The following is a 22753-nucleotide window of genomic DNA, read 5'->3' on the forward strand; positions in this document are numbered from 1 at the left end:
CACACAAAAGGCAAAAGGAAGGCGAGAAAAAACAAACGGGAATACGTAGAAAAGCAAGGTCTTTAAGCTCAAGAAGAAGCAAACAAAAACGACTTAAGAGAATTGTATTAGATCACACCAAAAAGACTGGTTGGCGGGTGCTCTGGTGTGGTCTGCTCCTTTTTGTCAAACATCTATCGTCCTAATCATTCCTCCTTTTTTATGTTTGTTACTGTCTTGCAACATCTCTAATCTTCGGCACTCCTATGACCTTATGGCTTATGGTGTTGCAAGTGCCGTAAAACTCTTACTATTAAAACAAAAGACTGGCTGGAGACTGAAAACTTCTCGGAGGGACCAGAAAAAAAGAAAGGGATCGAAGATGGCGACATGGCATCTGCTAGCCCAAAACATAAAAATGATTGATGGGCACAATATTTTCAAGAGATTTCAAACAGACCACCCCACCGACTTATGTTTTGAGAATGCCAGAGACAAGATTGCCATAGATTCAGATGGTATTGGAGACCAACTGGAAAAAGAAGAAAAGGTAGACCAGCTGGAAGTTACAGAGGTACCATCGATGATGAGGCAATCAGTCATAGCCTAGTAGATGAGCCAAGGTTTTTAGTTTTAGTAAGGTTTTACGGACGTCGCAACTTCAAAAGGTCATAATAATATGAGCGCCAAAGGGTGGACGTCAACAGAGAAGTCCAAACGCGGAATCAGACTTACTCTGCTCACCTCTCTAGCCTGAACAGCAAAAAGTCTGCTTCGACTATCAAGGCACCCCGGGAATAGCAGTTCACAAGAGAGTGACAAACTTACAAAAGAAGTAGGGGAAAAATGACGATAGTAAGGATGAGGAAAGAAAAAGCACCAGTTCCTCCTCTGTTGTTCCCACACAGTATGAGCATGACATTGATAACTCAGCCCATTTACAATTCTACTATGCATAAGAACATTTAATATCCCCCGACCCCCTTTGGGAATGGCTTAAAGACACTTCAGTCAATGGCATTGCCCTAGGGGGGAAGGGGGGAGGGGGGGGGGGTGCCAAGGTTGATGGAGGTGACCAGGGACAAGACAAGTGTGGCGTCGACTGCTCTCTGTCTTCTGTGCGAGTATCTGACGAGAGAGAGAGAGAGAGAGAGAGAGAGAGAGAGAGAGAGAGAGAGAGAGAGAGAGAGAGAGAGAGACAGACAGACAGACAGACAGACAGACAGACAGACAGACAGACAGACAGACAGACAGACAGACAGACAGACAGACAGACAGACAGACAGACAGACAGACAGACAGACAGACAGACAGGCAGAGACAAAGAAAGAGAGAGAGAGAGAGAGAGAGAGAGAGAGAGAGAGAGAGAGAGAGAGAGAGAGACAGAGAGACAGAGACAGAGACAGAGACAGAGAGATAGAGAGAATTATATGCACTTCTCCGTTCATGGGTGAGCTGTGAACTCAGTTGGTACCATGCGAGCTTTGGTGTGATGCGGATAGGGGGAGGGATGGGAGCAGAGGGGAGGGAGGAAAAAAAAGCGACAGAGGTCAAATAATAATAGGCTATACGTCTGATACTGATAGCCATCCCCTCCCTTCCCGGCCTATATAATATGGAGAGCAAAAAGCAGCGGCAATGACGTACAGTGCGCAGTCTAGGATTTTATTACAGAGTAATTCTATGGAGAGTCTGTAATCCAAGCGCAAACAGACAGATACTAGATAGGAATTAGAGCCAGGGAAGAGAAGAAACATTATATTTTATATCAGGCTACTGACAGTTACCAGGGTATAACTATCACCATGGCCCGCCCATTAGCAGAAATTGATAATATAGAGATCTAATGCCTATAGATCTATGTATGTACTGGATGAGGTAACCTTTACGAAATAAAGCAGGTAATATTATCATAAACTTGAAAGGTCAACAATAATTAGCTCGAGTTCGTTGTTCTGAGATCAGGTCAATAAAGTAACACAACAACAACAACAACAGCAACAACAACAACAACAACAGCAACAACAGCAGTAGCAACAACAACAATAACAATTAATAATGTATAAATAAGTAAATAAATAAACTAATGAATAAAGATCGGCTAAAATTATGCTCAATTAAGCAACGCCTTTATAAATTCTTTTGAAGAATCTGTGAGAAACTTAGGTGACACAATCTGTAGTAGGCCTACTTAGTAGGCAGGCCTCTGTTTTACTGTTGTGGACGTTTAACCTGTATAAGCACCTGTGGCCTGTGTGTTTTTCTTTCCTTTAGGTTGCATTAATTTACACACACACACACACACACACACACACACACACACACACACACTCGCGCGCGCACACACACACACACATAATATAAGCGCACGTTTTTCATTTATAAAGCTTTAGTCGGAGTTCTAATTGACTGCGACAGTCTTTTCCATCTGAAAGAAAAAAAAGCAACATTCTATCGAATTCATTATTTACTTGAGTTGAGAAAAGTTGAGCCCTAATTTTTCAGTTTTCTTTAACGAACGAGAACTCCTTCAGGTTTTCCTGTGCCATGCTCATTAATATTCATTAATACGCCGCCATCTTGAAGCTTGAGCAGTGCATGGCGGTACTGAACAGGGATTTTTGGGTAAGTTTTCCCAGTGTTCATTGTTGTTCTGAGTTCCTGGGGTGCTGAGAGAGCTGTGTCTCAAGGCACCCGTACTCTGAACATAACGGTACACCCGTCGTGAAGTCAATTAACGTCAACGCGAATCGCATTTTGTATCAATAATGTCTAGGTTTCGCCATTTCAATTATTGCCTTTCTTCCGACTATGCCGCCATTGTCCCCAGTCCCCACTAGAGAATGAAAAGGCGAGATTCAGACAGTCTTTCCCCATCCCTGTTCCTGTTCGACCTGAGCAGAGGCCCACATCATGTTCATACGTTAGTAATTTGTTTTAAAACCAGACAATAATCGGAATAGTTACAGGTTTTGGGACGAAGAATTTGCTAAACTGGTTTTCGATTTTGACCCAGATCTGCCCTGAAATTTTCGTAGCTCATGGGAGAGAACTTTCCTCCCAACTCCACTGAATGGGCAGTGCTACACCAGTGTAGTATAGATATCTCTAGATAGATCTAGATCTAAATCCAGATCTAGATTCTAGATATCTAGATCTAGTATAATAAAATTAAAGGAATAGATCTAGATCTTATAGATTGTATTATTTAGCCTACTTTCTTTTTTCCCCTTTGTTTGGTGTAAGTAATTCCAGTAGTTTTGGGAGTTTAAATCGGTGATCTTGTTTTGTGAAGCGTAAGTATGGGGAAAAGGCAAGCTTTTCATTGTTTATCAAAACGCAAAGAAAGAACGAAGTAAAAAGATAATTTTTAACTTGATTGTCTCCATTTGAGTAGTTTTTTAAGTCCAATCAGTCGCGGTATAAATAATTCTTCGCATGTTTTGTGGTGTCACTGCACTGTTTGGAATTTCTTTAATGACACGGGTCAAGTCTTTTATTCTTTCAAATTCTTGGTTCTCTACTACGGCAACTGTACTGTATCTTTATTTTACGTAAGAGTCTTTGTATTTGTCTAAAATCATTTTTGGGGAAAATATGCATGCTTTCTTCCTTGTTGACAGAACAGAAAGCCGATTGATTATTTCAATAATTTTTTACTTTATCATGTTTGCTCCTGTGAACGTCTATCACGTACGAAGTTCCCAGAAATCAGGTCTTTTTCACTGAAAAAAACTTTTAAAATTTTAAATAAAAATTTTTTCAGAAATCAGAAGGGTCATTTCTCTTAAATTCAAAGAACTGAAAAGTTTCTCTTCTGTCAAATTCCTGAAAAGAAATTTTTTTAAAGAACCAAATATAAAAGATTACCTCCACGATAATGAAGCTCTGCACTTTGCAAAGACAAAAAATCGGAAGTTTTGTAGCCTTCGTTATATATTTTTCAGCTAGGAATTTATAAAGCACTTGACAAACTTTTATTGCCTTTTGAAGACAAAAAAAAAGAATTTATTATTTTTTAAAAATTGTCCTTGCTTTATTTTTTCATCGCTCACTTTTCAAAACGTACCAACTGCTTGAACTATATTAGCATACCTCGGTATAGATGTTGAGATGTTGAAAGAAAATTTAATAGTTTTTGTTGACTGTAAAATTATTGGAAAGTAATTATACTGTATGTCTGTAGGGGGTAACGTTTTTTAATGACTGTTTTGTATTTGAGTACAGCCAACTTTTCTCTTCCATAGATATATATAATATCACTAATGTGTATCGTTGGTCTGGTCTGTGTCCAGTCTTGGTGTGATCTCTGATGTTCGTGCTGCTGTAGAAGACAATGGACAATGTGCTGGAGGGTTTGGCCGAGCCGAGTTCCCTGTCGCCGCTCTCCACCACCGTGCACGACGAGGACTTTACCACACTCGGGGAACACACTGAGGTACGGCACTAATTTCCTTAACACTACACTCGGGGAACACACGGAGGTACGGCACTAATTTTCTTTAACACTACACGGGGGGAACACACAGAGGTATGGCACTAATTTCCTTCACATCACAGGTGTCAAATAACAAAGAAAGTGTTGGATGGGAATCCATAGGGTAAAAGATCAAGGGGAAGACCGCATGGAACCTGGAGAAAAATCACAGAAATTGATCATGTACAGAAAAGTGGGAAGACACCAGACATGGAATAACATCAAGAGGCTACCACAGAATAGAGAAAAGTGGAAATTGTTTGTTTGTGGTCTATACCCTGGTGCAGGGTGAGAAAGGCAATGATGATGATGACCGGTGTCAAGCTCAAGGCTTGTGGGCCGCATTTGGTCAGAAGAACAATTATATCGGGCTTGGGAGAGAATTTCAGATAATCCATCCTGAGAATCTCCATATATCACAGCCCCATGCACCCAAATGATATAACTTGTTGTCAAGATAAGGTCCCAAACTCTAGCTCTGATAAATTGACATGAGAGCGAAAATTTATGCCTTGATTTGTTGTTATTTTAACTTTTTAAAATCTGTTTTAATTCATGGAATATCATTGTGTGAAAAAAAGGTTTAGTTTTTGGCTGCTCAGTGAGTATTTATCCAGTAAGTTCCACAACCTTAGTGTGGTAATTAGTTTGGTACCCTGAGCAGTAGAGATTAACTCTCCTGCTTTACAGAAAGAAAATCTACCCTGTGGTTTGAAGATATACCCATAGGCCTATAAAATCAAATATAAAAACTTCATTCAATCCAACTGTATGTGAATTTGAAAATGCTAACAGACTAAACAATAGTAGCGAAATTAAATGCAGCCTGGTTCTTGTGAGTGGGGTGAAAATTTTTATGAATTTAGAATGATTTTGCTCCCTCAAGCATGCATACCCTTAAGAATAGCTTTCTTAAGTAAAGTGAATCTTGATTTAAAAAAAAAAAGAAAAGAGATTTAGGGTAACCCCATTTTATTGTGTTTTTTTTACCTCTAGGGTACTATCGAAGGAGATCATCTCAACTCTGACGGGGAGGAAGCTTTGACGGCAGCTCACGACGTCGATGATGATCATGTGACCATTGTGCCAGGTGAGGTGTCAGGAAGTTAGTTGTATTATCGAGGGGGGAGGGGGGGGGGTTGTCACAACTTTACTTTCAACTTAAGATTGGTTTGAGTATACACTATAGCACATGAGTGAAGTTGACGGGGCGTGGAAATCTTTTCGCTATGTACGTTGCGGCTTTTTTTATACAAAGAATATATATGTATATGAAAAAATTCTGGACTTTAAATCTGTTTGCAATGTGCATATAATCTTCAAGGATAAAGATGAAAAACTCTGAGGTCCATTATGTGCATGTTAAAGACACTATTGTAGGTGAAAAAGAGCAGACGTGCTCAGTTTAATATTATTATTGTCTCCTCAAAAGTGAATACAGTCTCGTCAGGAGATTCAGAAGAGCCAAACTAGCCTTTTGCTCATTGGCAAAGTTTTTGAAAAATTGTCAATTGTATGTCATGTTTTAATTCTTTCTTGTTAATGATGTAACATTCCAGATAATTATTAATTTTTTCCCCCCCTAACACAGGTGAAATAGGAGAAGTTGACGATGATCCTATTGGGCTGGGAGTGGCGGGAGGCCCCCCCTCGGAGGTGCTGCATCATGTCGGGGGCCTGGAGGGCGTGGTGGCCGACACAGTGGACAGTGGTCAGTCCCAGGGGCTAGAGGAGGTGAATACTCAGGTCAGCTGATGTGCGATGTTCTGAAAGATGTGTGCGGGGGGTTGCTTTTCTGGAAATATTAGGAATTCTTTCTTTGAGTCTGAAGTCTTCCGTTTTTATCATTTCTTGTGTCCTGAGAAGGAATATTTGCAAGTTTTGTCAAGTTAGCTATTTTCTGTTTGTAAGGTGTATGAAATAAGTGAGTTCTTTAAAGGAAAGTTTTTTTCTTTAGGCTTGAGGATGGTTTTCTCTTTTTGACAGCAAAGACGTTCATTCTTAACTTACAATGAGTATTGATACAAAAGTTTCATTTGTATAGTTGATAGATAAGGCTATCTCCTGGAAGTTCTGGGTTCTTTTCTGACTGGGAACTGAAATTCTATCATTCTTCTTGGAAATTTTTTCCCCTCTCAGCCAGGCGTCATGCTCAGGGAGAGTGTGTTCTGCCCTCAAAATGGCTTGAATTTTGTCTTGCTCAGCACAATTTGTTTGATCAAAATGTTTCTGCTTTAAAAGGATATTGTTTTCAAGCGTGATGTGTTATTAAGATTTTACAGGTTTGACAGAAAGACCAAGACCTTAAAAAGTTTTGTGCATTAGTTTAGTTTTGGATGGTTTCACAAAGCTGCCGTAAGCTGATAAAATGCCTTTTTGTTTTTTTCGTCACAGCAGTTCAGAGAAAAAGAGGTTTTTTGTCAGCATAACTATTTAAAAATCGAGTGATTCCGAAATTTGAATTTAGATTTATTTAAAAACTTGTCTGTTTTACCTTGATTTTTTTTCACTCAAGTAAGGTTACTGATCAGACTTTCGATTTAGCGAATGAAAAACTTTGCTGCCAAAATGAAAAAAAAGGTGTTTTTTCAGCTTATGGCAGAAAGGTAGTCAAGAGAATTTTTTTTTGTAGCGTTAATTTTGTTTTCACAGGTCGCGTTGGATGACCCCAACGTTCTGACCTCAGAAACCCATCTGGTGCAGGCGGCGGAGCAGGAGGGAATCCTGCTGACCACTGACGCCGACGGGAACCTGGCTGTGCCTGTCTCAGCTGACCACGTCATCCGGCTCTTCATGCAGACCTCAGACGTAAGTCAGGAACTCTTGTGCTTCCCGACTTGTGCTGTTCCAACAAAGTGGTAGTTTGCTGAACAACTACAAAATCATAAAACATTTGGGCCTCAGAGTTCTTGAGGATCTTGAAAACACATCTGTACTCGTTAAGTAAATTTTGATGTAGTGTCATAAAACTCATGTGTTCTTTCGAGTCACATTCTAGATTATGTAATGATTATGGATTTCTCTTTGGGTATGTTGTGTATAATGTGATGGTCATATGTTCTTCTGGAGGTTTTAGCGTAAATATTGTTCTTCTCTCCTGTCAGAGTGGGTGGTTGGCGGGTGCTCAAGTGTGGTTTGCTTCTTCTTTCCTACCAAACATCTATCGTCTTTATCTCCCCTCTATCTTTTTTGTGGTTGTAACTCTCTTGTAACACCTCTAATCTTCGGCAACTTATATGACCTTATTGTGTTGCAAGTGCCGTAAAACACTTACTGAAACTAAGAACTCTCCTGTCAGGGCAATGTGGTGGCTGCCGACGCCCCCATGGAAGCACTCAAGTTTTCCATGCCCGGCCTCATGACCACCTCCGAGGGAGGGGAGACCACCCAAACTGTGCAGGCGGTCACTCTCCCCGACGGGACCACCACGCTGATCGAGGCGCCTAAAGATCCCGGTGAGTCGCTCGCTCCATCGATGGGATTCTCTCCCTCCCCCCCTCCCCCACCCCCACCCCTATTTACTATTTACTATTAGGGTGAAATTACAGAGAGCAGCAAATCATATGTGTCACGGCGCGGTGGAATCAGGCGCTCGTCGATATTTGGGCAAATGGAGTTTTTGGTATCGTCTTTAAGCTTTTTTATTTGTCTTGCTTTCAATGAAAAAAATATCCATCTATCTTTAATTGAAGTCAAGATATTTTGGATTGAAGGAGGTGGAGGTCATCTGTTTTCAGAGGTAAAATAAGACAGAAAATGGCCACCAAAGTTTGGTGACGTCCAAAGCTTGAGAGCTCTTGGAAACTATAAATTAAAACTTTTTGTTCCTTTAATCAACGTTTTTCAGTAAAAGCCACTCTGAAAATTGTTTTTAAATGAACATAGAAGGTGTTGAGTCAAAAAATGAAAATTCGACAAAAATTGCCAAACAGGAAGAAAAATGCCGTTTAAAAAAAATATTTATTACTTTGACGAGCGCCTGACTTCACCACGCTGCCTCACATATTGTCGGTGTCGGACTTTACTAGTGTATCCACCAGATATGGTCCAACACTTCCTCTGACTGTATTTATGTTATTGACAACGGTATTTACTGTTGTTGATTCTGTAATCAAAGTAAAAAGAATACCCTGCACAAAATATTGAGCAATTCTGGAGAGAAAAAAAGTGTTTGACATAATTTGATGGATATCTGGTTAGAGTCTATCACTGATGGTATGAGTGAGGCTTTATGAAGTAGAAATGCTGAAACCAAGAGAGAAGCTCTCAAGCTGCACTTATTCACAAGTGGAAGTGAAGCCATTAAATGCTCAAAATGTGGCAAACTTTTATCTACCAGAATCAATCTCATTAGCCTTAGCAGAGACCAAATGTTATCTTAATTCTTATTTCTTCTATTTTGCTTAAGAAATGTTCTCCTCAACAGATTTAGTGATCAGCGTCAGTGATTGACAGATAAACTATTATTACCACTCATCTTTTTGGACAATAAACATCCTTTGTTCCCTTCGAATAAAAATATGAGTCAGAAGTAAAAAACCTAGGCTTCTGATCTGTCTCAAAGAAAGGTACAGAAGGCCATTCTTACCATCATCCATCAAACTTCGTCCATCTTAATCATCTTGTTTTAAGTACCGTATTCATATATGACCTTTGAGCTTGCATCAGAATAACATTGAGTCACAATCAGAATACTGAGTATGTATCCAGCTTAACATTATTATTGTTTATATTACTGTTCATTTATATTTTGCATGTGACTGAGCCTGCTTGTGAGTGCAAGCATACTGCGTGTGTGTGGGTGGGTGGGTGGGTATGTGCGTGCGTGTGTGTGTGTGTGTGTGTATGTGTGTATATAACGAAACACCAAACCAATGTGCCAGGATCTGGACAATAAAGATGTATCTTATCTTATCTTATCTTATCTTCTCTTATCTTATCTTATCTTTTCTTATCTTATGTGTTCAGACTGTTCATTGATTTCTTCTTCTCCTGCTGATGGACTTTTTGAATAAAATCCTTCCAGAAACTGTCCCAGAATCTCAACTGTTGCCCAAGTTTGTGGAAGGGCAGACGATCAAGCTGGAGAACGGGACCACGGCGTTGTTGCAGCCCACGCCAAGAGAAGCTTGTACGAGTCCTGTTGATGTTTTGTTTTTTCCCCGTACATGTCCTCATACATTTTGTTTCTATAGCTCTCTTAAAAGTACCGTCGAACCTGTCCAAGCCGACCATCGGAAGTGGGTGGTTTGCGGGTGCTCTGGTGTGGTTTGCTTCTTCTTTCCTATCAAACACCTATCGTCCTTATCTCCCCTTCTTCTTTTTTATGTTTGTGACTCTCTTGTAACACCTCTAATTTTCTGGCGCTCATATGACCTTATGCAGTTGCGAGTGCCGTAAAACCTCTACTAAAAAAAAACCGACCATCGAATGTTGAGGAGAAAAGTGGTAATTTTAGACAGCTGGTACATTTTCACAAGACAATAAGACAAGATATAACAGAAAATTAGAGCTTATAACTTTGCAGTCACACAGCCAGCAGTACAAAATACCCCATCTGATCACCCATCCAGGAGAGCGACTGCAACGGACTTCTCGGGCCTGGGGCACCCAGAAGTGTGCCAGATGACCGGAACGGATAATTTTCACCGTCACATTATTGCGCCAAGTGACTGCAAAGTGTTAAAGCTGTATTGCAGAAAACTTCAAATGCCTGTCTGTCTAATCTTCACCTATTACTAGATTTCCTAGATATCCTAAAAGACTTTTGAATTTTCTGTTTAGAATGTATGAGGTTAGTTAGGTGCTTTGCTGTAGCACGCTGGGGGGGGGGATCTTTACTAAATATCTCAGTCTTCCAGCTGGGACACCGTATTCCTCTCCTCCCGGGTCGGTCCTGACAGGCAGGGTCAAAGCCCACTTCCTCAATGAAATGGGAAGAGAGAGGGGGGAGGGGAGGGGGTTTGAAAAGATCACTATTTGAACCATGTTATTAATATTATTGTAAAGGTGGAATCGCACTACGTAAATGTAATTTATTATTATTATTATTAAATGATCTAAATTGTGTTAATAGGGCCATATAAAACACCCACATTTTAAAGAAAAAAGTAATGTGTTTTTCCATGTGTCTCAGTAAATGAAGGTCTGCAAGCCATCCAACTGGAAGACGGCTCCACGGCCTTCATCAGCCACCCGAACCCCGAGGGTCTCTTCGCCGCAGGCTCCTCGCAGATTGACGCGTCGAGTTTGAACCTGGACCAACTGGCTTCTCAGGTATGTTTTTGTTTACTTAAAGTAGGGGTTTTACGGCGCTCGCAACTGCATAAAGTCCTATGAGCTCGCGGAACCTAAGTTCGTTGCATTCACAACAGTTCGTTGCACGGCTAGGTTCGGGTCAACGATCTTCTTAGGTGTGGGTGTGATCGTAAATGTTCTGCTCAGGAGATTAGTTTTTTAGTTTTTGTAAGAGTTTTACGGCACTCTCAACACAGTTAGGTTATATATGAACTGAAGATGAGAGGTACATGGAAGAGAGGAATGGGAAGTATTGCTTTTTCTATTATAGTGAATTGTTCTTCTTTCAGAAGAAAGTTTGAAATGTTTTTAGATTTTGTTTTCAAGGGTGAATGGGGCATAAAAGTGAATGGCGTAGTCCATTCCAATATGAATTTTTTTTTACATTGTAGTCAAAACAGTGTTACGGAAATTTTAAAGATTTTTCTAAAGATAGGTTTTTTGCAATGCTGTCTCAAAATGGCATTATAATATGGTTTCGTCTTTTGCCGTATGAAAAATTTCTATGTACAAATTAAATAGTACAAGAAGGGGAATATGGAGGCTTTGTCTGTGAAAACAAAAAAGAAATTCACAACAAGAATTTTTTGATAAAGAGGTATACGATTAAGATTTGACCTTTTTTTTGGTTTTATTTCTGCAGACAATGATCGGAGCCGCAGACAAATCGTCGGACAAAGCCCTAGTGATCGGGGACAAGGCGTACAAGTGTCTATACGAAGACTGCGGCCGCCTCTATACCACCCACCACCACTTGAAGGTATTGAGATCACTCATGGCTAATGTTCCGCGAAAAGAGAAATGCAGGAATCCCATTTTGTCCTATATTTTTCACTAAAATGTTGTTTTCAAATTTTGTTTCTGTGAACCTTATTTTGACATTTTTCTTACAGAAAAGTGCACTTTATTCTGTTTAACCCCTTACTAGATGTGTATGTATTAACTCTCTTTTTGTTTACAAATGCAATTTTATAAAGATATATGATTTTTAAAAACGAAATTCCAGTGGCGTCCCTGGAAATTGGTATTTTAGTTTTTTAAAGTGTTAGGAATGATAAGAGGAGTTAAAATTGTTCTTCTGTATGTAATATTTTAGTATGTGCCCTTCCACTTTATCCCGCCCCACCCCACGAGCTCCGATACTGAAATAACACCCTCAAAATTCTTTGTATGTGGATAGATTTTTCAGGCACTCTTTCAGCTCATTGTTGTTGTAGAAATAGATGTCGATTTGGAGGAAACATTTACTTTTAGATAAACTATATAGAATCTAGTGTTAATAATAACCCCGTGTGGATGTGTGAAAGTAGGTGAGAAAGAAAGAGAGGGAGAGAAAAAATTGCTTTTGTTAAAATGACTATTTCTAAGGACAGCAATTCTCTCTCTCTCCCTCTTTTCGTTTTAGTGAAAAGAAGTACCTAGGGGATTTTCTAAGTGGAAACGCACTAATTAAATGACATTCATTATGATCATTAAGTCAAGCTGCGGCATAACAAGAAAAGTGTTAGATTGGAACCCACAGGGTAAAAGATCAAGGGGAAGACCACATGGAACCTGGAGAAGAGTCACGGAAATGGATGTACAGAAAAGTGGGAAAACATGGAGTGACATCAAGCGACTAGCCCAGGATAGGGAAAGGTGGAAAGTGTTTGTTCGTGGCCTATATCCTGATCCAGGGTGAGAAAGGCAATGAGGATGATTATGATCATCATAATGTACTCTGTGTTGTCCTCAGGTTCACGAAAGGTCTCACACAGGGGACCGGCCGTTCATCTGCGACTTCCCTAACTGTGGGAAAGCATTCGCCACGGGGTACGGGCTCAAGTCCCACAACCGCGTGCACACAGGGGAGAAGCCGTACCCGTGTCCGGAGAGCGGCTGCGAGAAGGCGTTCAAAACGTCGGGCGACCTTCAGAAACACGTCCGCACACACACGGGTCAGTCGATTTTACTGTTTGCTTGTGGCCCAGTGTCCTAGATTTTGTCGTTCACTTAGCTTGTGCCAGTGTTGGGGTGTGGCTGTCAGGATGATCATTTTCAGCATGTTATTTCACTCAACTTCTTTTCGATATGACGCTCAAAAATCTATTGTGACTTTGACAATATGGCCTTTATTGGCTGACTTGCTGGGGGTAAATAAAAGTCTTCTAGGAAATTTAGTTATGGGTGAAGATTAAATAGCCTGGCATTTGAAATTTTCTGCAATACAAATTTAAGCTTTAATTTTCTATGATAACTTTAGTCTTTTGAACATGTTCCAGATGTTGAGTTAAAAAAAAATTTCCACCCAATAAAAAATGAAATTGATTTGTAAAGTGGAAAAATTAATTAAAATTAAGTTTTAAATGAATGTAATCTAAGTTTAGACTGAAAAAAATTTGACATCATGTCATCGACTTGTCCAATTTCTCCACCCAGGTGAGCGCCCGTTCAAATGCCCGTTTGAAGGCTGCACCAGATCTTTCACCACGTCCAACATCCGCAAGGTCCACATCCGCACGCACACGGGGGAGCGGCCGTATATCTGTGATATGGAGGGTTGTGGGAGAGCTTTTGCCTCGGCGACCAACTACAAGAACCACATACGCATACACACAGGTCAGTTTTTTTCTTTGTGTGAGCTTGTGAGAGTGAATTTGTCTCAAGAATTAGATATAATTTTTCTTTTTCAGACCTTATGCAGTTGCGAGCGCAGTAAAACCTATACTAAAACTAAACTTTCCTTTTTATGTGTATAAATCTTTGTGTGTGAGAGACAGTGAATTTGTCTCAAGAATTAAATATAACTTTTCTTTTTCTAGTGTGTGTGTGTGAGAGGTAGAGAGAGTGAATGTGTTTGAAGAAATTATTTTTCCCTGCCGTGTTTGTGTGTATGTGTGTGTCATTCTACTGTTTTTCTTTCTCTCCATTGTTCCCGTCTGCCTTTCTTTTTCTCTGCGATGTGCCTCTCATTACTCCAACAAACAAGCACCAGACGACACCATTGATCTTCTGTCGTACTTTTTTTAGAACAAATAATCTTTTCTTTTTAGAGACTGTTTTGTCATTTCCTCAGAGAAGTTTTGCGTTTGGGATGTCGAAATTTGCTGCCTTATTCTTTGTGAACGAAATTTTGTTATCCTTTCATGGAATCATGTACGGTACATGAATGTAACGAGTGCAGTTCTGCATTAGTGCTGAATCTTTGTATGTTGACGCTGCGGTATTTTCACCCTTGTCGATTAATATGTTTATTTTCTCATCTCACCTCACCTCACCTCTTCCTACCCTACCCCACCCTACCCCACCCTACTTTACCCTACCCTACCCTACCCTACCCTACCCTACCTTACCTTACCTTACCTTACCTCACCTCACCTCACCTCACCTCACCTCTTCCTACCCTACCCCACCCTACCCTATCCTACCCTACCCTACCCTACCCTACCCTACCCTACCCTACCTTACCTTACCTCACCTCACCTCACCTCACCTCACCTCACCTCACCTCACCTCACCTCACCTCACCTCACCTCACCTCACCTCACCTCACCTCACCTTACTTTGTAAAACTGACTCATGTTCTCTTCCCCCCAGGTGAGAAGCCGTACGTGTGTACGGTGCAGGACTGCGGGAAGCGGTTCACAGAATACAGCAGCCTGTACAAGCACCACGTCGTACACACGCACACCAAGCCGTACACGTGTTCCCACTGCGGCAAGACGTACAGACAGACCAGCACGCTGGCCATGCACAAACGCACGGCGCACGGAGAGGACTATCCTCAGGAGCTGGCTGGAGACGGGGGTAGGCACGATTTGATTGGCAGCTCCTTTTTTAACTTAATTTTTGCGTTTTAGTTGTACATACAGACTGGAGTCTGCTTAATTCTTTAAACCTGATCAGTCGCTCCCAGTGGCCAGTGTAAGTGCACAGATTCTTCGGGGGGCTCTCGTAGCCTAGAGGTTAAGGTCTTTGCCTCTCTTTCAAAGGTCCCAGGTTCGAATCCAGTTAGCGACGGAAAATTTTCTTCTATCAAATTTTCTCCTTTCACATCCTTAACTTTTCCTGTCATCTGCCCCCACCCCCTCACCTCCTTTGCCCCTTCCTCTGGGCTCTTGACTCTTTCTGCAGCCTTTCTACTGCTACTCCTTGGCTCCTTCTTACTGCTGTCTTTCAGCCACAACCTCTGATCTTCTGGTAGGAAAGATCTACACCTAGCTTTCTCGGACATGGGCAAAATATCTTGGAGGTCCCATGGGCAAGTTGCACACGTTAAAGATCTCTTTGCGGTCCAAAATCGATTAGAGTAGGCTTCGGCCGCCACTCGGGCAAAATTTAAAATTTCCTACCTCCTGAAAATGTTAAATGTGTCCCGCACGCTCATATGACCTTACGCAATTGCGAGTGTCGTAATATACTTATAAAAAAGGTTATGCAATGATTTTAGCTATGCCAAAACGTACTCAACTTCAATGACCTTGTTTGACCTTCCAGCTGAGATGGCCATCTGTGTGACTAACCCCGAGTCGGCAGAGCCCCCGACCAAGAAGAGAATGATCAAGTCGGAGCTGCCGCAGTCAGGGGAGACGAGTGCGGGCGAGAATCTCATAGTCAACTCCACCGACGGCTCTCAGGTGAGACGTTTCTCCTTGTCTCTGTGTAGTGAGGGGTCACAGGTGAGACGTTTCTCCTTGTCTCTGTGTAGTGAGGGGTCACAGGTGAGACGTTTCTCCTTGTCTCTGTGTAGTGAGGGGTCACAGGTGAGACGTTTCTCCTTGTCTCTGTGTAGTGAGGGGTCACAGGTGAGACGTTTCTCCTTGTCTCTGTGTAGTGAGGGGTCACAGGTGAGACGTTTCTCTTTGTCTCTGTGTAGTGAGGGGTCACAGGTGAGACGTTTCTCCTTGTCTCTGTGTAGTGAGGGGTCACAGGTGAGACGTTTCTCTTTGTCTCTGTGTAGTGAGGGGTCACAGGTGAGACGTTTCTCCTTGTCTCTGTGTAGTGAGGGGTCACAGGTGAGACGTTTCTCTTTGTCTCTGTGTAGTGAGGGGTCACAGGTGAGACGTTTCTCCTTGTCTCTGTGTAGTGTTTTGCTGCTTGCCTTAAAAAAAAAAGGTATTTATATGTTTACTGCTTGTGTGTATAAATGCTTTCTTATTGCCAAGTTTAGTCATTCTCAACTCGTCCCTCTATCTATACGCGGGTGGTTAGCGAGTGCTCTGGTATGGCTTGCTCTGTAACACCTCTAATCTTTGGCACTTATATTACCTTAGTGTGTTGCAAGTATTGTAAAACTCTTACCAAATCCAAAAAAACATCTCACTATCTGTTTTGTCAGTCTGTTAGATCGGTTTTTTTTTCTTGCGAGATCTTTTACCATATCTTTCACAAGTCTAAGTAGGTGGGTGGGTAGGTGGTTGGCAGGTGGTCTGGTGTGGTTTGCACTTTTTTTCCTATCAAACATCCTTCATACTCATTTTTCCTCCTTCTTTCCTTTTATTGTGACTCTCTAGTAATGCCTCAAGTCTACGGCGCATACATAACCTATTTGCTTTACAAGTGTCTTAAACCTTATTACTCCCCACCAGGGCAGTGCTTGTGACTGAAGTTGTCTTTAGGCCATTCCCAAATGGAGGATATTAACATGTTCTTATGCACAGTACAAACAATCGTAAATGGGCTGATTTATCAATGTCATGCTCATACTGTGCCGAACCAACAAAGGGGGAAGTTCTGCTTTTTCTTTCCTCCTCCTTACTATCGTCATTTTCCCTTTACTTCTTTTGTATGTTTATCACTCTCTTGTGACCCGCTATTTCCGGGGTGCCTTGATAGTCGAAGCAGACTTTGTGCTGTTGAGGCTAAAGGGGTGAGAAAAGTAAGCCTGATTCCCCGTTTGGACTTCTGCTGACATCCACCCCTTGGCGCTCATATGACCTTATACAGTTGCGAGCACCGTAAATAAAACTTTACTAAAACAAACCTTATCAAAACAAACTAAAAACCCCTCTCCATCTGACTATCCCCCAGCAGATGGTGCTTCTGGCGTCGCAGATGAACAGCTCGGAGGCGGTGGTCACTCTGGCCGACGGCACGGCCCAGCTGGCCAACCTGGTAGCTCTGCAGTCGCCAGGCACCATCAGCATGCAGGAGCTGCAACAGAGCGGGGTGGCCGGGTTCACAAGTCTGTCGCTGGGCGAGGCCGGGCAGCAAGTCCTGGTGGTCACCGATCCCTCACAGCTCGAGGCGTTACAGGTGAGTCTCTCCGACGTAGAGCTGTCGAATACTCCGATAAAATCAGAACCCTTTGTTTAACACTTTTCCGCCTCATCTCGCCGATCGGCGACGTCTACCACCCAGTTTCTTTGGATTTTCCCCCAAAATGCCTTTGCCTTTGATGGCAAGAGTTTTTACTATATGAGCCTTGTGATGGCAAAGTGTTAAAAAAATTGTTTGGTGCTCGTTGAAGAACCCCATTTGCTGTTGTTGTTGTTGTTGTTGTTTTCAAATCCCTTTAGCTGCGAGCATTTCGCTCTTGGCAGCGCAATGCCTCCCTCAAGTAACCACATGTCCTTGTCATCTGGTCAACGCCAGAATAGAGCAGGCTTTGTAAGTCTGTAGGTGTGTGTAGGAGCCTGCGTCGAAGAACTGCCAGGTTTGGGCAGTGAAAGAGAAGATGTTCAACGGTCTCCTCGTGGTAGTCACAGTGTCTGCAATGGGGTTCCCACATGGGGTTAATTTTGTTTATGTGCTTGTTGGTGTGTAAGTGTCCTGTGCGGGCTCTGAAGATCAATGTCTGATCGGCTCTACATAAAAGATTCGAAGGGTCTTTGGGGTTGGGTTTGTCCATGTACCCGAAGAGAGATCTTCCTGTTTCTGCGTTGGCCCATCTGTTTAGCCACTCGTCTCTGCTTTTGGCTTGGATGATCTCTCTGCAGGCCTGTAAAGAGGCGGTTGTGTCTGTCTAGGGCAGGCTCGCTCCAGTCTTCGATAGATGGTCCGCAGTCTCATTCTCTGGTACTCCAGAATGGCCAGGCACCCACTGCAGTGCAACCCGGACGCCTTAGGAAGTGCCCGTCTGTTTTACAAGAACCCCATTTGCTAAAAATTTTATTTTTTCCCCTTAAATTCCGTTTTCATTTGCACTTTTTATGACCTCATTGTGTTGCAAATGCCGTAAAACTTTTTATTAGATCTATCTGTCCAGAGTCAGGCTGTGCAGTGTACTGTTGCGAATAGAACCAACCTTTTTTTCCGCGTGCTCATATGACCTTATGCAGTTGTGAGCGCCATAAAACTCCTACTAAACTAAAGTAAACCTATAACCCAAGATGACATGACTCGATTTTAAATTCTTGTGTGGGTTTGGTTTTTTTCGTTCCTGTTCCCAGCAACTGGCCACTCAGGCTCATACTGTGTCGGAGCAACATAAGGGGAACTGTTGCTTTTTCTTTCCTCATACTTACTATCGTCATTTTTCCTCTACTTCTTTTGTATGTTTGTCACTCTCTTGTGAACTGCTATTTCCGGGGTGCCTTGATTGATAGTCGAAGCAGACTTTGTGCTGTTGAGGCTAGAGAGGTGAGCAGAGTAAGCCTGATTCCCTGTTTGGACTTCTCTGTTGACATCCACCCCTTCTCTCTCTCTTCTGGCACTGTGGCGTCATTAACGGTCAGCGATGCCGACAGCATGCAGGAACTCAACAGTTGCTCGGGGGTCCTTGAAGAGTGCTGAAAGTGGGTCACTGAAATGTCCCAGCTCATCCACCCCTTGGCGCTCATACGGTCTTATGTAGTTGCGAGCGTCGTAAAACCTTGCCAAAACAAAACAAACAACTCTTTTTAAAATTCTTGTGTGGTTTTTTTTCTTTTTTTTTCGTCCCGTTCCCAGCAATTGGCGGCTCAGCACCTGGAGACGTTGACACATGTGCCAGACGGGACGTCGGTGGAGGCTGCCAGCGGTGACGACGGGGCGGGGCCAGAGGGCGGGGGGAACGTCAGCATTCCGACAGAAGCTATCGCAGTGACCACCACCTCGTTGAGCCAGTGAGAGGGATGGATGGACGCGCGCGCTCCTCCTACCTTATTGCTAAATAAGTCTGTATAAGTCTTGCGGTCGTTTGGAATGAGGCTTGCACTACTGTGAATAAAGGTGTACAGTCTCCCCTCTCCCCCCCCTCCCCTCCCCCCTCCCAAGCTCTACACTCACACACTTTAATACTCTCTCTCACTCTCTCTTTCTCTCTCTCTCTCTCTCTCTCTCTGGTGTTCTCTCTCTGGTGTTCTCTCTCTTTCTCTCTCTCTCTCTCTCTCTCTCTTTCTCTCTTTCTCTCTCTCTCTTCTCTCTCTTTCTTTCTTTCTTTCTCTCTGTCTCTTTCTCTCTTTCTTTCTCTCTCTCTCTATGTCTCTCTTTCTCTCTCTCTCTCTTTCTCTCTCTCTCTCTCACATACTCACACACATACACACACACACACACACACACGTATGTGTCATTTCAATGACTTATCTTGCCTTAGCTAACCCGCTATAGTTTGTTCACTTTCGTCTGTTTAGCATTTAAAGAGTTCTGGCTCTTTGATTCATTTGCCTGTGTGCATTTTACTTTGTATGGCACTTCTGTAAACCAGTGACCAAATGAAAATTTGTTTTTAAAAAAAGTCTTGATCCAGTAATGAAAAAGTTTCTTTATTTGGAGACCCGATTTTAAACACTTCCCTGTGTGTGCATAGACAGGATCACGACAATAAATGATTTACAATAAACATGCCTACAAATTGCTCATTTAGAAACCAACGATGCTATCTTGCCCCCACATTTCAGTGTAAGCGTGTAGATTTCTTCTCAAGATCATCTCGAGGGCAGCCAAGTAAACTATGATAAGTTTTTTTTCAAAATTTACAAGAGATACAAAAAACAGATTTTCTTGAAGCGTTGTTTTGGGTTAATGAACTTCATTTTCATAAGGGAGCCTCCGAGTGCCATGACAGACATTAGGCTCCCTTAGGAAAAAGAAGTTCGTCCACCCGTTCCCAGCAACTGGCGGCATTTTCGCTTCCAAGTAAATCCGTTTTTTTGTCTCTCCTGTAAAATTGGGAAAACCTGACTTACCATAGTTTACTTGCCTGCCCTCCATCTAAACGTCTCCGCATGAGTCTCGAAAAGTGCTCACTTTTCTGTTGGATCGTGTTTCGTTGACGTGTGTTTGAGCGCGGTGTTGATAGAAATGGATAAACGTTTTGATGTTTTAGGTGTCCGTCGTAAATTCCCTACTATTTTTTTTTTAACCCGCTTTAGACCAACAACATCAAAGAAAGCGTGTCGGAACTTTAGTTTGCAGTGACCTATATTAATGGACATTTTAGATTCTGTTGGTCATCCAAGTTTTAGACTCGCGTGCAAAGACCAAAGAAAATCAAAAAGGATGATTTCTTTTTAAACTTTTTTTAAAACTACGGACAGACGAAAATGAACAAGCTATCACATCCTGCTCCTTCTCTGAATGAAAAAATCCTGTCTGTTGTACCGAAGAGATTTGAAGTTCTCTAGGATTCAAAACCAAGAACAGTGTACTTGGAAACAGAATGGTGTAATCTATATATAGATATACATGATATATACCGGTATATATGATCTCTTTTAAGAACAAGGAGGCTATCCTGAAAAATGCTGCTTTGAGAAAATCGAAGGTAAAGTTTTTGCCCCATGTTCATTTTCTTTAAAAGACAAGGAGAGTTTTCTCTATAACCAAACAAATATACACACTAATGAAACCAAACTTCTCCTATAGATAGGGCAATGCCCACTTTTGGTGTAGGTCAAGATTTCTGGAAACCCCCGAAATCTAGGTTAGCCTGCTTGTCCTTAAAAACGACCATATATATATATGTAGATGCAAAGATACTTGTCTTGGGTTGAAACTACTTTTCTTCTTCAGTTCTCTTTAGAAGTACGTTTGATTTCGTTCTAGAACTTACATTTTGTATGTTCTTGTGTATCCTCGAGGCTCAGCGTTGTAGAATTCTCCGAGGAGGAGGTCAGAAACCTTGTTTATGTCGACAATCAGCTAAACAGGGTGCTTATTGAAAGCTTGGAAGCACGACACAAAATTTGGAGACCTGTAAACTTCTCAGCCATTTCAACATAATTTAGCTTGCCTTGCCAGTCATATTATGGGACATAATTACGCTATATACTCGCTTATACCATGACCTTACGTAGAAATACAGGGGGTATACGCTGACTCAAAAAATTGGACCAGTTTTGTAAACTGTGTGTATAATACGGGGTGAATTTCTGACATGCTGCGGTGGGGGGGGGGGGGGGGGGAGTCCCGACATATGTGAAATCGAGTACTTGCCTGGAATCAAATCAAATAATGTAATCTCTGAAAATGAAGTTTACAAAATGTTGGTTATTGCATTGGGACTGATATCATCTGTTAGAAGTGTTAGGGTGGTGTGGAATTACATCCCTTTTGTGGGGGGGTGTATACTTTTGGACTTATTTTTTTCAAAAGTGGCTCATATTACGGGGCAGTATTTGTGGTACTTCCACCATGGCTGGACGTTAAATATCGTTGCTGTCTTAACAGAAAGAGTAACTCCAAACCACTTACCTGAAGATGAATAAAATAATTTTGAGTTTAAAAAATACTTTTGTTTTGACAGCGGCGCTATGTGATGGTTGAAGGTCGTAGTGTACTCTGATTGTTTCCTGCTTTCCTTATTATAAATATTTCTATTTTATTTCTCTTCTGACACCCCCCTAAGCTTTTACGCTGACTGCTAGAAAAGATTAAGAAGAAAAAATTGATTTGATTTTATTCTAATTTCGATATTTAGGCCTGATCTCATTCCATAGCATTTTGCGGATCAAAATCAAACCAAATTCCAGTGCTGGTATGAAGTAGCTTGCCATGGCTTTTTCCAGCTTAAAAAGGACGCAACACATCATTTCATGTACAAATGGAAGTAGAGAACAATTTCTTTGTGAATGCTGGAGTAACACGAATGTATCTGGTTCCCATGCTTGACCCTGCTGTTCTGTTTCAGTTGCTAAAGTGATGCAATAGGTGGGAAAGTATGTTTTCCCTGAAAATGTTCACAACACGCAAACCTTACAATTGTCATCAAAATTAATGTTGGGATTGTCATACATATATATGTGAGGCGTGCTGACAAAATGAGTTATTTCTAGCAAGCCAAGAATGGAGATATTGGCCGAACACAGACACTGGGGGCAGATTTAAATTAATTTTTTAATATTTTCAATTGGTGCCATTTTGTTCAAATCTACCGTGCATTTTATTATTCCATACTTACAAATTGTACAAATTCCGCTTATAAAGAGTTGATGTATCAATTTCTATAAAAGTCTAAAATCCGAAAAGTACCGTAGCTCATTTTGTCAGTGCATCTCACATAAACAGTCTAGTGTGCACATAGTGAAATTGGCGAGACATGGAAATCTTTTTATGAGAAACAAATTTGGGATCTGAAAATCTGTTCACTGTGTGTTTGTTTTAAAAAAAAATGTTCCAACAACTTGGTGATCTTGTCTTTGAGAGTACAGTCTAGCTTGCACATAGCAGGACTCCGAGATCTTTCTTGTGTGTGTTTTGCTGTGCATGTTCGCTACAGATATCTAATCATGCTAGACTGTATTTCCCTTTGTGAGCTATCTTTTGGGGGTTTTTTTTCTAAATTTTCTCTCTTCCTATGAGTTCTTTTTGTTTTAGTAATGAATTCTTTTTGTTTTAGTAATGAATTCTTTTTGTTTTAGTAATGAATTCTTTTTGTTTTAGTCGGGATGTTGTTGATGCTAGTTTGAGCCCCCGAACGGGGACATTTTTTGGATGTAGTTAAGTAAGGTTTAAAAAAAAAAGTTTTCACGGTTGTTGAAGACGGATGTTTCATTCGACGGTCTGATTTTTTGTACTTTGTTATACTGTTGAAAGTGATGTTGACAGTTGAGCCAATAAAATACCATATGTCCGTACCTTGTGGAAATAGGATGTCACATG

General features: G+C 41.5%; 1 protein-coding gene across 2 annotated transcripts; it reads left to right on the top strand.

The window, feature by feature from the left end:
• Positions 1-2830: 2830 nt before the first annotated feature.
• On the top strand, positions 2831-18949 carry LOC101845715 (zinc finger protein 76; the record flags this gene model as incomplete). 2 transcript variants are annotated; one of them, XM_035971950.1, is given in 15 exon segments in its annotated part: positions 2831-2902; positions 4275-4463; positions 5453-5546; positions 6048-6202; positions 7109-7264; positions 7755-7911; positions 9483-9587; positions 10593-10732; positions 11397-11513; positions 12489-12690; positions 13172-13351; positions 14330-14539; positions 15230-15369; positions 16766-16987; positions 18623-18949. In XM_035971950.1, coding segments are annotated over 14 exon segments (2178 nt in total). In that variant the 3' UTR covers positions 18782-18949.
• Positions 18950-22753: the final 3804 nt, after the last annotated feature.

The sequence above is a fragment of the Aplysia californica genome, unplaced genomic scaffold, assembly GCF_000002075.1.
Source record: "Aplysia californica isolate F4 #8 unplaced genomic scaffold, AplCal3.0 scaffold00545, whole genome shotgun sequence".
NCBI lineage: Eukaryota > Metazoa > Mollusca > Gastropoda > Aplysiida > Aplysiidae > Aplysia > Aplysia californica.